This window comes from Eurypyga helias, unplaced genomic scaffold (assembly GCF_000690775.1).
Source record: "Eurypyga helias isolate BGI_N326 unplaced genomic scaffold, ASM69077v1 scaffold24499, whole genome shotgun sequence".
Classification (NCBI taxonomy): Eukaryota; Metazoa; Chordata; class Aves; order Eurypygiformes; family Eurypygidae; genus Eurypyga; species Eurypyga helias.
Genome location: NW_010271755.1, coordinates 3,398 through 20,370, shown reverse-complemented (window position 1 = coordinate 20,370; position 16,973 = coordinate 3,398). Strand labels below are relative to the sequence as shown.

Below are 16,973 nucleotides of genomic sequence, written 5' to 3'. Positions count from 1 at the left end.
GGGTAAGACGGAACTGTACCTTGAAAGTTCTTATTTCTGTCTCTTTTTCAGGATTTCCAATAATCTTAAGAGCTCTTCTTGTCTCCTAGACCACAATGAACAGATGTGTTCATTATTTTATGTTGTATTTTAGGAGAAGTTCTGGTCATATTCAATGTAACTATACTAGTAGACTTCGTGTTTTGCTTGTCAGCATCATTATTCTTTAAAATCAAGGTAGAAAGTTTTCAGTACTTTCTAATTTTAACTGATTGATAACTGCATGAGCAAACTTCCCTGGCTGGTGCTTTCATTCATCTCCAAATAGTTATCAGCACTAATTCAGAGCTTTTTAGAATGGCATGGTAGCCCTATAAATACTCTTTTATTTTAAGGAGCTAGATTTTCTGGAATAAATGTTACCGTATGCCTGTCTGTTGCCAGGACAAGCATTCTTTATTGGAAATCAGGGAACACACTTAGACAGCATTTGGTCAAAGCTGTGTAAGGGGAACCTCCCTTCCTTCCTTCTCCCTTACAAAAAAATCCAGCATCTGGAAAGGGTGGTATAGGCATCTCTAGATTTTGGTGGTAAAAGTCTTCCACTCTGAAGTGTTTACAGCATCTACTTTTGTGCATGAGTGAAGTTAACAGATTTGTTAACTATTGCACATTTGTGATGTTGCTGTGAAATGGACTTTCCTTGTAATGACCTGTTTTAACACATAATTTTCAAATAGATGGCAAAGACCAGGCATGGATTCTCTTGTGCCAGAATACAAACTGGTTACTGAAGTCTCAAGTTAGCTTCCTTTGCGTGATCTCTACAGTAAAAACTGGAACCTTTTTCCCACTCTAAGGACCACCTTAATAGCTTTGTTTCCTATACCCTACCTGTTTCTCCATCCAGAAGCACTCATTGTCTTAGTTTAATGGTTTTGGAAGATTCCATCCCTGCACTGAATTACCTTATCCTAAGTTTTGCAAACATCACAGTAATTCTGTTCTTATGGTCATGTGGTACAGCCATTATACCTCTATAGGTGAAATATTGCCCAGAGGTCCCTGTAAGGTGCTGTAAAAGAGTAGACACTGCACAGGGCAGTAGCTTTGTTGTTTTATTGTGGTAGGAACCTGCAGCACCTCTATGAGCTCTTTAAGGGAGCAGGTTCTGTCCCCTGTGCTATGGAAAAATGGAAAAGAATAGAGTAGAGTAGAATTAGAGTAGAGTAGAATTAGAATAGAGTAGAATAGAATAGACCAAACTAGACTAGACTAGACTAGAATATTTCAGTTGGAAGGGACCTAAAACGATCATCTAGCCCAACTGCCTGACCAATTCAGGGCTGACCAAGTTAAAGCATGCTATTAAGGGCATTGTCCAAATGCCCCTTAGCACTGACAGGCTTACAGCATTGAGCACTCTTTAGGAAGGCTGTCCCAGTGTTTGACCACCCTCTCAGTAATAAATGCTCCCTGATGTCCAGTCTATACCTCCCCTGGCACAGCTTTGGACCAGTCCCACATATTCTATCACTGGATACCCAGGAGAAGAGATCAGCACCTCTCTCTCCACTTACCCTCCTCGGGGATCCGTTGACAGAAATGAGGTCCTTTGACTTAGAGGACTGGGCAGCCTGAGAGGACTGGGCAGCCTGAAGTCTATCAGTGTTATTAAAGCCTGAGGCAAAAAGTGCATTGAATGCCTCTGCTTTTTCTTCATCCATATAAACGAGGAGACCATCTTCAACAAGTACTGGTCCAATGTTTTTGTTGGACCTCTTCTTGCTATTACTGTACTTAAAAAAGCCCTTCTTGTGGCAACACCAGCCAGCTTCAGCTCTAATTGAGCTTTGACCTTTCATGTCTTCTCCCTGCATATACAAACCACAGCTCTGTACTCTTCCTGAGAAGCCTGACCTTGCTCTCAGACATCATGCATTTTTTTTTCCTTCTTGACCTCCAGAAGAACTTCCCTGTTCAGCCAAGCTGGTCACCCGCCCCCCTTGCTTGACTTACGACACAATGGAATTGCCTGCTCCTGTACATTTAAAAAGTGGTTCTTAAAAACTAACTGGCACTCGTGGACTCCCAAACCCTCAAAAGCAGATTCCCAGCAGACACTACTAAGTAGCTCCCTGAATAGCTTAAAGGTTTTCTCATTCATTACCCTGAAAATTCTAAACAGAACCATTTCATGATCCCTGTGGCCAAAAAGCCACCTAACATCGCAGCTCCCACGAGTCCTTCTCTATTCACAAATAACAAATTGAGGAGAGCGTCTTTCCTAGTTGGCTCACTGAGTACCTGTAGTTAGATCACTAGTAAGACAATACAGGTTTGAAGTAACCATCTTCTGGAGAACAGAACACACCTTCTAGTCATATTAGCGAGGTTGTATCCCTATTGCCAGATGCTGTAGGCTCTCCTGTTTCCTTTGTCCATGGGGAGTGTATCATTCTTGATTTTACTGCCCGTGAGACACTGCTCTTTTTTCTTGTCTGCTTTTTCATTTTCAGAAAGCACATTTAGGAAACTGGCTAGCAAGCAGCCAGCTGGACTTCAACAAATACAACTTTTCAGAGAAGATGGAGCAGGCTAGCTTCCTTCAAGTTGTGGACAGGTGAGTGAACAGCACATTGTAGTGACGCTGTAGATAACAGTCTCAAAGATGTCCCTAAGTGCTGCGGTATATAATCAAATGTTCCGTTACTACAAAGCTTATACAAGTTGCTTTTGAGGAAGGGATACAATTTCTTGCTATCTGGGTTAGCCTGCTTCTTCAAGAGAGATTTTTTCTAACCTTATGTGTGTTTACAACTAAGCTTGTTTTATATTTAATGTTTACCCCAATAATATCTCTCATAAGCAACTTTTAACTTTCCCACATTCAGGCAGACGAAGACTTTGACAGAGACCCCTGAAGGACAGGATAAAATGACAGATGTTGTCCCTGTTGCACCGGACCTACAGAACTCATACCATGCTTTAAATGAACCAGAGCATGCCCCACTTGTCTGCTCAAGTCAGATTGCTGGTCATGCCTTTCCCATTTCAAGGAGAAACAGTGCTGATGCAAGCATTGCTTCCCAGACAGCAAACCCTTGCTTTGCTTTCAATGGCCCATACTTGTTCAGCCCAGTGATGCCCTCCCAGCCTGATGTGCATCAGCCCCTCACAGTGGACCCAGCGGGAGTCCGTAAGAAATCAGTTTCCCTTCAGTACGTGACCCTTCCCAAGGAAGACTGTTCCCAGGCTCCACGGAGGCAAGAGCAGCCAGGAGCAGGTCATCCACAGCCCTTCCTGTTCCCGGATCAGAAGGAAATGATGCAGCACCACAATGAGGAGGAAGTCTCACCGGCCCCACCAGACCATGGCAAAGGCACAACCGTGAGAACAGAAGAGCAGAACTCTGCAAAGGCTGTTAGCTGTGTCACGTCTCCTCAGTGCCTCTTGGAGTACATCACCCCAGAGGGCCTGCTGCTGCCATCAGCCAGCAAGCCTACCCATCCGCCGCTTGTTGCTTCTGGGGAGTTGCCTTGTGACTTGCAGGAGCCCCAGCCCCTCAGTGACCACTCCTTCCACGAGTCTTCTCCTGTGAAAACTGGTGTCATGGTCCCAGTTTCAGGTCAAGCGCCAACCTCTTCTCCTGAATTGCCTCTGGATACATTTGGAGACTATCTTACTGTCCCCTTAGGTCTCCATGGACATTCAGAACCCAAGAAGATTTCTCTTCCTACCTTACAGAAGGAAAATGATCTTCCTAGAAAGCAGCCTTTGCCAGAGGGTAACTTGGTGGTATTAAACCCTGACAGCACTGAGCCAGTTTTCCTTTGCCAGGTTGGTGACTATTGCTTCCAGAGCCTAAAATCAAGTGTGAAGATGGATATTAGTCAGGAAGACCAGCAAGTCAAGAAACTTTCTGAAGGCAAGGAAACCCCTGGGAAGCCTGTATCTGATGATGAATCCATTACTGGCAAGGATAAGGACTTATCAAAAATGCAGGCTATTCAGCTTTTCAAAAACCTGAAATCAGATGATTACTTTTCCTGGCAGCAATCTTTGAGGATCAGAGAAATCTGTTAAATGGGCACATATTAATCAATACCAGAGCTACAGGTAACTGAAAGAGTTTGCAACTATCTGATGAAAAGGAACCCTCAAACCTAGGAACAAATGAACACCAGTCCCATTTTCCAGCTTCCAGTCCCGTGTGTTGAAAGACTTGAAGTAGCTCAATATCCTTCTCAATGGCCTTCACAGATTTGGCATCAAAGACAATCCCAATATTACCCTTTGGTGTTTTTCAAGCTTTCTGGCTTATCTGTAATGAACAGTTTAGCCTCCCTGCGATCCTGTGTCAGATCAGTCATCTTGCAATGATCCCAGATTGCCTGAGGCAAAACCTGTGGCAGGAAATGCAGACTTAAAAGCGTGAAATGCTATCAGAAGAAGACAGGCTTGGAAACCTTGGAAAGAAAACTTAGGTTCTTAAGAGCAATTCTGTTGAACTTTTATGTGTCTGTAAAATAGTTCTTAGCATCACCAAGGAGCTTTCATATATCTACCTTTTCACTACTGGCATGAAACAGGTATTGTCCAAGGTGAAAACAACCCAGGACGTAATAGAAGGATAAATAAAAATGAGAAACAAATTGTTGAAGTCCAGGAAACCTTTCTTAATATTAAGGTGCAGTGTATCACACTGTATTCTAAGGGTAAGAAGGAAACATGACTGGGATACATAAAGTAAGCTGTAGAGAACCAGGGAGAAGAATATACATTACTGAAAGAAAACCCAAGGACTTGTGAGGTGAAGTGAGGAGAAGGGAGTGGGGCAGGTAAGAGAAAATGACAAGCAAGAAATGTTACGAATGTGCACAAGCCTGTATCTGCTGGGGTTTTTCTGTTTCTAAGTGTTAAAGTATTATATTATTTCCTTTCAAGTTCTGTGGAAAGAACAGAATTGTTTATGTATGATATAATTGATCTTAATTATGTAACTTATTCTTGGTTTATTTTTTCTGGATAATAAGCTGTGCTGAGAAAGAGGAGCCTTTTTTTTTTTTTTCCCAATTCTGCTGTAAAGAAAGTGGTGCAAGGTAAGAGAATTTGTTCAGAGCTGTCACTCTGTGATCAGTAAAAGGCTTTGCTTTCAGACCTGAAGGTGGGATTGTGTTCCAAAAAAACATGTTTCTTTTTTTCAAATTTAAAATTTGTACTAATAAAAAAATACTCTTTCTTCCTATAAAACTTTTTTTCCTTATGTTATGAGCATTGTGGTTACAGTGTCTTCACCATTAGCTCATCTGTGCAGGCCTCAAAAAATTCTGTATGTTCGGCTATGTCACCTGTGAGGTAGCATGTTTTCTCCTGACTTTGCTGTGTTATTGGACAGAGATAATGAGAAGGAATTTTGTGTTTGTGCCAGCTGATTCCTCCTCCTGGGCTAATGGGACAGTGCTGATTCAGAAATTGCAGTGAAGTGCGTTGCTTTTTCAGAATTTAAATACGTGTAAATACCACTTTAAATCTGAAAGGTGTGCACATTCAGTTTGGTGTTCATGACAGCAAAAGGCAGGCTGTTGCAACCTCTGATAGAGAATACTGAGGAACACTTTCAGGGATTTTTAATTTAGTCCTTCCCTAATCAGTGGGGTTTTTTGTTACTCTCTTCTTTGGCCTTTTATGAGTGGCACAAACAATTTCTTCCAGGCTGTATAATTATGCCCTATCTAGGCATGCACTAAAAAGAGGTATTCAAATTCATATGCAAATTTGGTATCTGGATTCACATCTTCGATATGCATCACATCGTTGCTGGGCCTTGAATTGCTGTGGGTTTAATAACCAAGAAGAACAGTGAGTGTGAGAACTTTTATTCAGCTCAGTGGCTTTTGGATGAAGCCCATTTGCATTGTGATCAGCACTCTAAGAGGTGTCTGTTCCTCCTGTCCTTCTGCGCTTCACTGGGTGTCTGCAGAGGCTGCTTTTGGAGACGGGATTTATAGATACAAGATCATTTGACGTGACCCCGCAGAGCAGACGATATGGTCGGAAGGAGCCTGGAACTTGAGCAGTAACATGCCATTGTCAGGCTGGGGGAGCTGAGCCCTGGTTTTCTTTTGCAAGGGTAACCATTGTTTTAGGGCAGAATGAGTTTCTTGTTGTTCAATAGCCGTCTAAGCATCATAAAATATGTAATGAAAACTGGAAGCAGGAGTCACAATCAACAGCTCTGCTGTGCCAGAAGAATCCACTGGGTTACAGAATCAAAGCTTCCATAGATTTCATCTGTTGCTGATCCTATGAGTCTTCCATCCCCTTCAGCATGAGGTCCAGCTGCAGTGGGGGGTGGTAAAAAGCATGTTACAAGCCTGTAGCCTGGTGATTCAAGACTTAGGAGCTGTTGTGAGTCCCAGGTCGTCAGCTTCCTGATCACCAGCTTGCGCCATGAAGTTACTGTGCAAAAAGAGGTTGCTGCTACCTTCCCCAGTGCTAGGTACTGATATGCAGGAGAGGAATCATCATTCTGATGATTCAGGAGCCAGTTATGGCATATGCTTATCTCTGCAGGGCTTCCCACCAAGTAGTGCCAGCCCCTCAGCCTCTATATCCGACTGGTGATTCACCAGTGTTTACTATATGTATTCCTACATATATTAAACAGGAGAGGTAGGCATCTCAATTAATACTGCTAATCACATTTTACAACTCTGTATTTACACTGAATACACAGTTATGAAATCATTGCAAACCTTTCCTTCTTGTATGCTCAAACATCATATATTCTGCCTGTGTTTTAACAGCAGGCAGTTTCTTTTTGTTGCCCTGAAGTAATCAGTTTGTTATTCCCTTATCATAACCTTCCTCAACCAGAAATATATTACCTGAATTTGCATGAGATGAGGGTAGTAAGTATATTGTGACCTCAATAGTTCTAATTACGATCCATGCTGAACTACTCTGTTGTTCTGTTTCTGCTAGCCTGCGGGTTGTCTTTTGTGTAAAGAAGGAAAATGAGGCTGAATGGTTTGCTAGAGCAGGAAGCCTGCAGTGGAAAGCCCTCCAAGGCCTCAAGGAAAAATAGCTGGAGGATTTCTGAGAATCAGGTATCTCTGCAGGGTAATGGAAAACAAACCCAACCCATCCTGCCAGTCCCTGTGTGGTTTCCTTGTTCATTCTGTCAAACACTTGTACACACCATCTTATTCCCATGCAACTCCAACAAATGATCTCTGCCTCCTCCCCTTGCTCCCACTACAGAGCTGGAATTTCCATGAAAAGAAACCCCACATCTCATGTTCTGTATGTGGGGAATAAGCACTACCATGACTTTCATGACTGTTTTGGTCCTTTTTAAGTCCTTCCAAGAGGCTGCCAGGATGCTGTATGCTCCAACTTTGATCCAAACAACTCCTCCTATTACAGGATGGATGTTTCACCATGGCATGAGCTGGGTGGACCCAGACTCCTCTGCAACATGAGCCAGCCTTAGGTCAAAAGCTTTGTAGAGTCATTGTGTCCTTCCGAGTTTGTTGGCAGAGAAGCGTATGGTCCTCGTTGCTGAAGGCTGATTTGTTTGTCTAGAAAAGCAGAGGTAAAGCTATCTGAAACAGTTGGCTGGCTTTTCCTATTATTTTAAAAATTTTTCCAGCTCCTTGTTCACAGCGTGCACATGCATTGCAACCTTCTGAGATGAGGGCATTTGCATCTGCTGTAGCCGTGTTGTGTAATTCTAACCTGTCTCCCCTTCTGCTGCATTCAGAGGAACACAGGATGTTGATGCACATTTTCACGTTTATTTAATTCACCGCAGATTCACGATACTGTTTCAGCATCTACAGACACTCTTTTCTTCCCTCTGCTTGCAGCAGAGACTAATAGAGGAACATGAGACTAACACATTGGGTCTGAACAGTCATTCCGTCTTGCCCAGTATTCAGTTTCCATCAATATTTGCAGCGGGTGCTTAAAGCCAGGGTGTAGTAAACATGGGCAAGTGCACAGTAAATAACAAAATCCTTAACTGATATATTTACCTGGTATTTGGTCCAGAGCCTTCCAGAGTTGGAGGAATGTGAGCTGTTGTAGATAATATGCACTTGATGTCTCTGGTCTTCAGAGATTCAACTAATCCTTTTCTAAAACCACTTAATTTTTACTTCATAATGTCTGATAGCAAATCATTCATCGATGTGTTTATGAATAAAAACATCCAAACAAAAAACTGCACACATTTTCCTGGACTCGTTTTGTGCCAGTTGCATGGTTTTTGCCAGTTGCACTGCTTTGGTTTTGTTCTAGATAAACCATCATTCCTTATTCACCATTTCCTGTTTCACATGCTACAAACTTCTGTTAAATCATCTCTTGGTTGTTTCCTTTTCCAAGCTGAAGAATTCCATAGCAATTAGTCTCTCTTCCTATAGATCCCATATTTCTGATAACACTTTTGTACTTTTCCTGTTTCTACAGCATAATCTACAGTATTTCTTCAGAGATGAGATTACAAGAATTGAATATAGTATTCAAGCATGTTATTTAGCTAATGATAATTGGACTCTCCCATTACTGTTACTATTTTTCTGCACTCGCAGTTTCATTGATCTTGTTGTATAGTTAGGATTATTTTTTTGTCACATGAATGTCCATGTCTTTATTAACACTGAATTGATTGATTGATTGAGAGCAGCCCTGCAGATAAGGACGTGGGAATAATGGTGGATGAAAAATTAGATATGAGCCAGTATTGTGAGCTTGCAGCCCAGAAAGTCAATCATATCCTGGGTTGCACAAAAAGAAGCGTGGCCAGCAGGTCAAGGGAGGTTTCTCCCCCTCTGCTCTGCTCTTGTGAGACCCCACCTGGAGTACTGTGTTCAGCTCTGGGGCCCCCAACATCAGAAGGACATTGTCCCGGTTGGAGTGAGTCCGGAGGAGGCCACGAGGATGCTCCGAGGGCTGGAGCCCCTCTGCTATGGGGACAGGCTGAGAGAGTTGGGCTTGTTCAGCCTGGAGAAGAGAAGGCTCCGGGGAGACCTTATTGTGGCCTTTCAGTATATAGAGGGGCTTATAACAAAGATGGAGAAGGACTTTTTACCATAGGCCTGTAGTGACAGGACAAGGGGCAATGGTTTTAAACTGAAAGGGGGGAGATTCAGATTGGATATCAGGGAGAAATCTTTTACAATGAGGGTGGTGAGACACAGAAACCGGTTGCCCAGAGAAGCTGTGGATGCCCCATTTTGGAAGTGTTCAAAGTCATGTTGGAGAGGGCTGTGAGAAACCTGAACTAGTGAAAAATGTCCCTGCCCGTATCAGGGGATTTGGACCTTTCCAATCCAAACCATCCTATGAATCTATAGTTCTATGATTCTAATTTTATACTGCATTTATATCCAGTAACGGCATTTTCTCCATCATCATTAGATGGGAGTACCCTACATAAAATTTTGTCTTTTTCAGTTACCCAGATCTCTCAGGTGAGAGATCTCTTATCACTGTCTTCCCGATTATTTATAATTGTGTTGAAAATTATGAATTCCTGGGAGAACTCACTTAAAGCTTTCCTCCAATATGAAAACTAACCATTAATTTGTCTCATTTGTTTTCTGTTTTTAACGGACTTTAATTTCTAAGTTTCTTGAAACTGCATCTTGAGGGATTTCATCAAGCTTTTTAGACATCTAGTTATAATACACTAATTGGATAACCCTGTATCTGTTTGCTCCTGGAGTTCTTCCAAGAACTCTACAGGTTTTATGAGGCATGACTACTCTCTACAAAAGCTCTATTACCTCTTCCCCAGAACATTTCACTCTACTATATTTCTATTTTTCATTACAGTTCGTATCACCTATCCAGTATAAAAGCCAGTGTGATTGGTCAGTAGTTCTCTGCATTATTCTCTGAGTACTCCTCAAAAACTTGCATTTTTAAACTTCTTTTTTTCTGACACTGAGGCCTGTTAAAGCCTTTGATTATTTACTACAACTACTTTGTTCAGCAATTGATTTTTTTAAGTTCCTTTACAGATTTTATTACAAGAAAGCAATTGAGTAAGAATATAGGTTATGCAAGGCTTGTAAAGAAAGTAATTATGTTTTATTAAATTGAAAGATTTGGTTGGAAAATATCATTAGAAGTTATCATTTTTCTCTATATGTCTTGCCACATTTACTTTTTCAGAACGTTAAGGTTACAATAACCCTATCTTTATAGCATGGGTAGATTGCAAAAGTCCTAAGTTCACTTTTGAGTTTTTAAATTATTCTTTACACAGCCCCTTTGGCACTGAAAATGTTCAACCCTTTTAGCAGCTTCTTGGGCTTATTGTTGCAGGTCCTGTTATTTTTATGTATGCCCTTAAAACGTTATTGTAGTAAACTTGTGTCTCTTGTTGTTTCAACTTGTACTAAGTCTTGTATGTTATTCAGGACTAAAGCAGTTGGTTTCTTTTCTTGTGAGTTCTTTCATGAATAGCTCTAGGAAGCAGTCATTTATAGTGGCAAAAATAGGAGAATCTGTCACGAGATCCAAACTAGCAAATAAAGTAGACTAAGGTCCATTTCTGGCTGTAAGAACAATTGACATGGAGCAGTCATGGAAAGCTCGTGTATCCAAGCTCTTTCCCCAACAGCAGAAGGTGGCCTCTTTCACACTGCATGTTGGAAACTCCTCCTGCCTTGCTCATTGACACGGACAAAAGCCATGTCAAAGAGTTCACTAACAATTGTTCAGAGTCTATGATCTCATTCCAGAGCTCAAACCTTTGCCTTGCGCTGGTTTAGTCTACCAGTGCGGAGGTAGCCTCAATGTTGTTTGCTTGTGATCACTGGTGATGTTCACCTTGTCTAGCATGATCCGACTGTCCCATTGTTACTGTCTGCCTGCCCTTCGGGCTCTCCAGTCATCCCTAGCATTGCACTCACCTCCTTTTGGTCAGGTGATTGATAGCATAGCACTGACAGCACACCGTTCCTTTTAGCATGGAAAGGAATTCTGCAGGCACTGAAATTCTGTAGTACAACACAACAGTTGACACATACTCTGTTTGACACTATACTTTCCTTAGCATTAATGTGTAAATGCAGAATACTCTTCTTGTACAAAATGTATATTGTTGTACCAGAGTTCCACTGAATATCTTCTTTCCATCATATTTCCATAATTCTTGCCACATTTTGTTTTATTTTATAAAAGACATTTGTCAATGGTTCTGCCATTTAAACCGTATTTTTAAACTGAAGTATTTGTGCAGATATATTTGGGCTTTTGTCTTGATTTAGTTGCATATTTTTATATGCTTTGCTTACCTGGAATGTTATTTTTCTTTTTTTGTTGTTGTTGTTTTTGTTTTTTACCTTCTATTTTATCCATTTTTCTAAGCCATAAGCTTCGTGTTATTTCACACTACACAGATATATCCGTCTGAACAATTTACTTTCCACACCTGGCATGATTTCCTTCGTTTTGATTCTTAAATTGCCTCATAGCGTTTTTAATCTTAAATGTCAGCAGCACTGATTCTGTTTTGATTAAGTGGAACCCATCCTATATAAGCTTAGTCTGCTTCAAAAATTTACCAGATACTAATAAATATAATCCCCTTTTCCCTCCACAGTTTAATCAGTCATGACTGAGCCTCTGTTATCTGACACAGAGTATAAAACCAGGACCATTGAAGAATGCCACTATGCAAGACCACATTTTCAGCCTCCTGGTTTAAATGTTGCTTCCAGCACCTCTCACCTGCTGTTTCTTTGTTGGTGTTATGCATATGGGCCATAACCTTTGGGTCTTCCTTAGCACTTACTAAGAGAACGAGTAGATTCCTCGTGGTATGTGCCATCTTTTCAACCGCGTGGTTCTTTTCTAGTAAAACGTTTGTCAATGTTTTTTATCGACTTGGTCATGATCTTGTTTGATTTTGTTAGAAAGGAAAGAGATACTTTACTTTTTCTGTACCTGAAGGGAGCCCATCCCACTTAAAACACCCATCAGCCTTTGCTGGACATGGTACCTGTTGAGTAACTCATGGCATAGTGCTAGCTTGCCTTCACGTCACCCAGAACCACTTTTTGGGGGTGACCTTCTCCTGGAGGTGAAGACCAACTCCAGCAAACCCACTTGGCCCACCCAGGGATACCTGGCTACTGGGATATCACCTTGTGCCACCACATGCCAGAGAGAACTTTCTTTTGAGTGCCAGAGGGGCTATGGATGGCCTATACAGATATGACAAGGACCCACACAGTGTCTGAAGAATGATTTGACTTCTTCATGCTGAAAGACATCTCTAGCCATTCAGTTGAGTTATATCTGACTTTGGGTGAAAAGGTTTTAATTGAGTAGTAAAAGGCCTTTTGGTGTCTTGTCAATTCACAATTCTGGACTTTCTGAAAGGGTTAATTAAAGTCTTTCTGGTCGAAGTGCCCATCCCAGTAGTTCCGGATAGGTTACCAATGAATTTATGGCAGGCTGTTCACTGTTTTATGTACCCACCTGTGGAGATTGCTTTCACTGTGTCTCAGCAAACAGAGCAGGGGAAATCCAGGGATTTATACCTGGGTTGGTTTTTTGGTTTGGTTTGGGTTGGGTTTTTTTGCCAGTGGAGTTTTCTTGAATCTCTACCCTAAATTGCTGCTAAAGGCTGTCAGTGGATTTCACTTCAGAAAGGGAATTATCATGCCGGTTAGTTCCCTTTGTGAGGCCTTTAGAAAGAAAGGCATCACTTCACAGTCTGATTGTCTGGAGGAAGTTGCCTTTCAGCTTTCCGAAGCCAAAGCTCTCAGGCCTCTGTAGCATAGGTATGTCTTGGCACAGGGATTTCTGTGCAAATTAAGGAGGTAACTGATGGTGTCAGACTCCGCTATGAGACTAGCATGGAGAATTTACTGTCACCGACTCGGAGGAGCTCAAGTGACTGTGGCAGCTTGGCTGAAGAGGCATGTCTCGGTTCCATGCATGGGAACCTTAATCTCATCTTCCGCAAGCACTGCTCTGTTGTAGAAGCACTCCTTCTGATAGGTAGATCCTTCGTGTCTTGGGATGCGAAAACATAATTGGAGTAAATTAAGTGAGAGGAGTAACAGAGTATTGCTTGGAATCACACGCAGCGTGAGTGTGCTTAACAAGCATGAAAAGAAGAAAAAGCAATTAGTTATGAATGACTGAAGTTGCAAGAGACATAGTGCATGGGTATTCCCTACCAATCCTCACTTTTCCCCGCTGAGGTCTCTGCATGTCAGTGGGATAATTCTTCTGCCTGTTAAGAACAAACTGAAGGGATAAACTTACGCCTCTTTTTTTCGCTGTGAAAGGAGGGAAGAGAGATGGAGAGTGCACATGTGCCCTTTGGGGACTGCAAAGACGAAGTGCCTCCAGTCTCAAGGTCACAGCCGTACACCGTGCGCAACCTTCGCTTTACTGCATATCCTGAAAATTACCACCAAGTTGCTTTCCCTTTGTCTTCCTCTCTTCGGCTTACTCTGCTTTTCTTTTAGCTTCAAAAGAACTTCCTACTGCACTTTCAGCTGCTACCAATTCATAAGAAATTGTGTATGTTGCAGAGGATGTAATCCAAAGTTGCCTAAACTCTGGTACTTTCCACTGCTAAAAGTACTGCTCTGAACTATTGTAATGTCTTCACAGAGACTGCAGTCTAGGTTAGAGAAAGCGGTAAGAAACTTCACCACCTCTCACTAATTTAGATGCCAACACTCCCCTTCCTTTTTTTCCTAAGGGTAAAAAGAAGGTATAAATATATGTTAAATTACACTGTCTCCATTTGAGTGTATTTTCCTCACTTCTACAGATGTAGAGTGATGATATCACCTAAATTAAAACAGGTAACCAGAGTGTGGCTTGAATTTTAATCCCTTCTGGCATGGTTTTGGTTTAAGCAGAATCCACACTTCTAGTGCTACTGTTTGGATGGGAACAGTTTTTACACGTCAGGCTCAGCAACAGCAATGTGTCTTTAAGACAGCTCTCACAATGTAAACTACTGTTTTATTTAATGACCGCTGAACTTGGTGGCAATGGATTTTCTTTTCAGAAAACATTGCACACAAGGAGGATGATTATTTAAAGGACAGATTTTGAGTGCAGATTACCAGAAAAGAGAACAAGCAGCAAAGTTGAGCCTCTATTAAGGGATCAGTACCTCTTATTTGCGGAAAAGTTAGTCGCTTTTCTTGGAAACGCTTTAAGCAAGATGTAATGGTGAAAAGTACTTCCTTCCGTCTTCCTCTTAATTGGGTGACATCTGATCAGGAACCTACTTGGTGGGCCTATGCTATCATCAGGAAGGTTGGAGAGAACAAGTCAAACACGTCTCTGATGCTGAAGACTGCAACAGCACAACTGAAGGGGAAACACAGCACAGGCTTACGTGAAAGCGTAAAACTGGGTGTCCCACTGCCAGTTGCATTTACACTGACTGAGGGATAAATAAGAAAGTCAAATAACCACTTGCTGCGAAGCACCTGCCTTGAAGACCACTCAGCATTCAGGTAAGGCAAATGTGTTGTTCCTGTGGGGAAGGAATTGGCAAGGAGCACTCTCTTCTCAAACAGAGACTTTTGTCCTGGTCTTAAAGGTGAAGAAATAGGATGACTGGATCTCTCAGTTCACCAGAAGTACTTTTTTGTGAGTAGGAGAGGTAAGAGAGGAGAGGAAGTATTTCTTTTGGGGCAGGTTGAATCAACATGAGTAATTAATTCCTTCTCCTAACTTAGGGGTTATTTCTTACTCTCAAGGTGAAGGAAGGAGATGGAAAATGCTGTCATTAGTTCCAAACAGAAAGCTTTGTCCTTGTCCTCTGGTGAAGAGGTTGAAAGTTTTCCTTTAATAAATTATCTTCATAAGTAGCTACTCTGAGGAATGATGTCAGTGTTGATGACAGAGGTTGTCTGGGGCCAACAAAAGGCCCAAGTCTCTTCCAACTAAACACATGAGTTTTCCTTTCAGCTACAGTCAGTGACGAAGAAGGAAGGACACTGTCTGTTGAGCAAGCATTTGAGGAAGAACAGCTGGTGATGCAGGGAGTTGTTGCCTGACAACATCATGCTTGCGTGCAAAGGTGTAAAGATGAGAGAGCTCATCAGTCTTCTTCTGGCTCCATGCTTGGTTTTGGGGTTTGGAAATATTCGAGGTGAGTTTCAGACTCTGCTTCTATTTTTTCCTCCTTTCTTTTCTATTACTGTTCTTTTTATTTTAGCTTGATATTTTCCCACCCTCCCTTTATTTTCTTCTTTCATCTTGGTGACAGAAAGAGGAGATGACTGTGAGTGTACACATATGCACTTACCAGGGCTATACCAAACGCTCCAGATGAATGCCAGTGGCAGAGTTGTGAATGGTATTGAGTCAAGACCACAAGCTTCGTAAGCTAGACAGTGTTCAAAGCTTTTGAGTGTATTTACTTAAATTGACTAGTGATGAAGTTTCACATCTGAGCAGGCATGAATATTGCCAGTATGAGCTGTGACTTCATTTGTCCCATTGTTAGATATCATTTTAGTTCATATCAAAAGAAAACTTCTTTTTCCAATCTACCTTTTTTCCTCAACAATAGGTGTCTCTCTGTTATATCTGTTGTCTTGTCCTGCCTCCAAGTGATACCTGCCTTCTCTTTAGATTTAGAGGGAGAGCTTGGCTGCTCCCTAAGGGACGAGGAGATGAGAGCTGGTTAATAACACAGCTAGCAGGGCAAAGGCATAGCTCATCTATGTGAGTGAGGAACTTAGCCATTACTCCTAAGTGTTGGAGACTCTGAGGTACTGAATAAAAGGCATTAAAATAGAAGGTATTGCAAAAGGTACCCATTGCACGCCTACCTTTCCAGAGGCAGACACGTATCACTGGTACTTGGGAGGATTATGGTCCCTTGCCTAACGTCATTCACAGCACTGAATGTCCTGGACTCCGTGGTCTCTCAAGCAATAACCCTATGATGACTGACACAATCTTGTCTTTGAAGCATATTTCACTTTTGGGACCTGAAAGTGACTTGGCTTGACAGAGGTGTTTCTTGCAAGATTAGGCATCAGCTGCCCTAGGCCTGCTAGGAATGGTAAAATCATTCATTGTTGTCTCTTGGCTGCTCTTTCTGAATAAAAGAGTTCTCAACCAAGCTGACCCTGGGTCAGTAATTCCCATCATAGCAGAGACAACTCCAGCACCTGTTCTTGGAGTCTGAGTTGTCAGGGAAGGGCACATTCATTTTCCCAGGATAACAGTGGCCTTTCCTCAACACAGACACAGCTTCCCCTTGCATGGAGCTTTTTCACAAAAGAAAAAGGAAAAGCAGGTTCTCTGCAAATCTACCTGTGACAGGTATGTTTGTTTACTGATAGGGGGAAGCAAATGTTTCAGCCCTCTAGATTTTTAAAATATGTTTTCTTTGTCAGGAAATTTTCTCCTTTCTGTAACTTAAATGTCATTGTATCTAAACAAAGTGGGTGTCTCTCACTTGTGCATATGATTCCTGGAGGCATAACTCTTGCTAAGGCAAGTGGGCTTGTTTGGTGAGCACGTGAATGTATTCAACACCACACAACAACCCACGAAGCTGAATGACCTGCTTAATGAGGCATCTGTTTTTTTGCTTTAAATAATAAATCACTCGTACATATCTTGCACTTACTGCCTTTCTACTGAGAGAGCTCTTGACTGCTAGAAGAGCAGTGCGTTGGTGAGGGCATTTGTTTGGCTTTTAAAAAATCTATAAATATGTTCTTAGATGTTATTTTCCTAAATGTCTCCCAGATTCTTTCTGTCGTTAAGGGTTACAAAAGTCAACACTAGACTGCCTAGGTCCTAGGGGTTCTCCCATTAGACTTGGACCCTTGGTTATTGCAAAACTATGCAGAGATTTGCCAGGCCTCAGAATTATGCTGATCCTGGGACATTGATGCTGATGTGAGTTCTCAGCTAAATAAATTACCATTCAGCATTTCCCAGTTTGTCTTGGTACTCTCATTTCCTCC

General features: G+C 41.8%; 1 protein-coding gene across 1 annotated transcript; it reads left to right on the top strand.

Moving 5' to 3' along the window:
• Window positions 1-2,498: 2,498 nt before the first annotated feature.
• On the top strand, window positions 2,499-4,065 carry LOC104515083 (cytokine receptor common subunit beta-like; the record flags this gene model as incomplete). Its single annotated transcript, XM_010158928.1, has 2 exons — window positions 2,499-2,602; window positions 2,874-4,065. Coding segments are annotated over 2 exons (1,296 nt in total), but the record flags the coding sequence as incomplete, so codon positions are not given.
• Window positions 4,066-16,973: the final 12,908 nt, after the last annotated feature.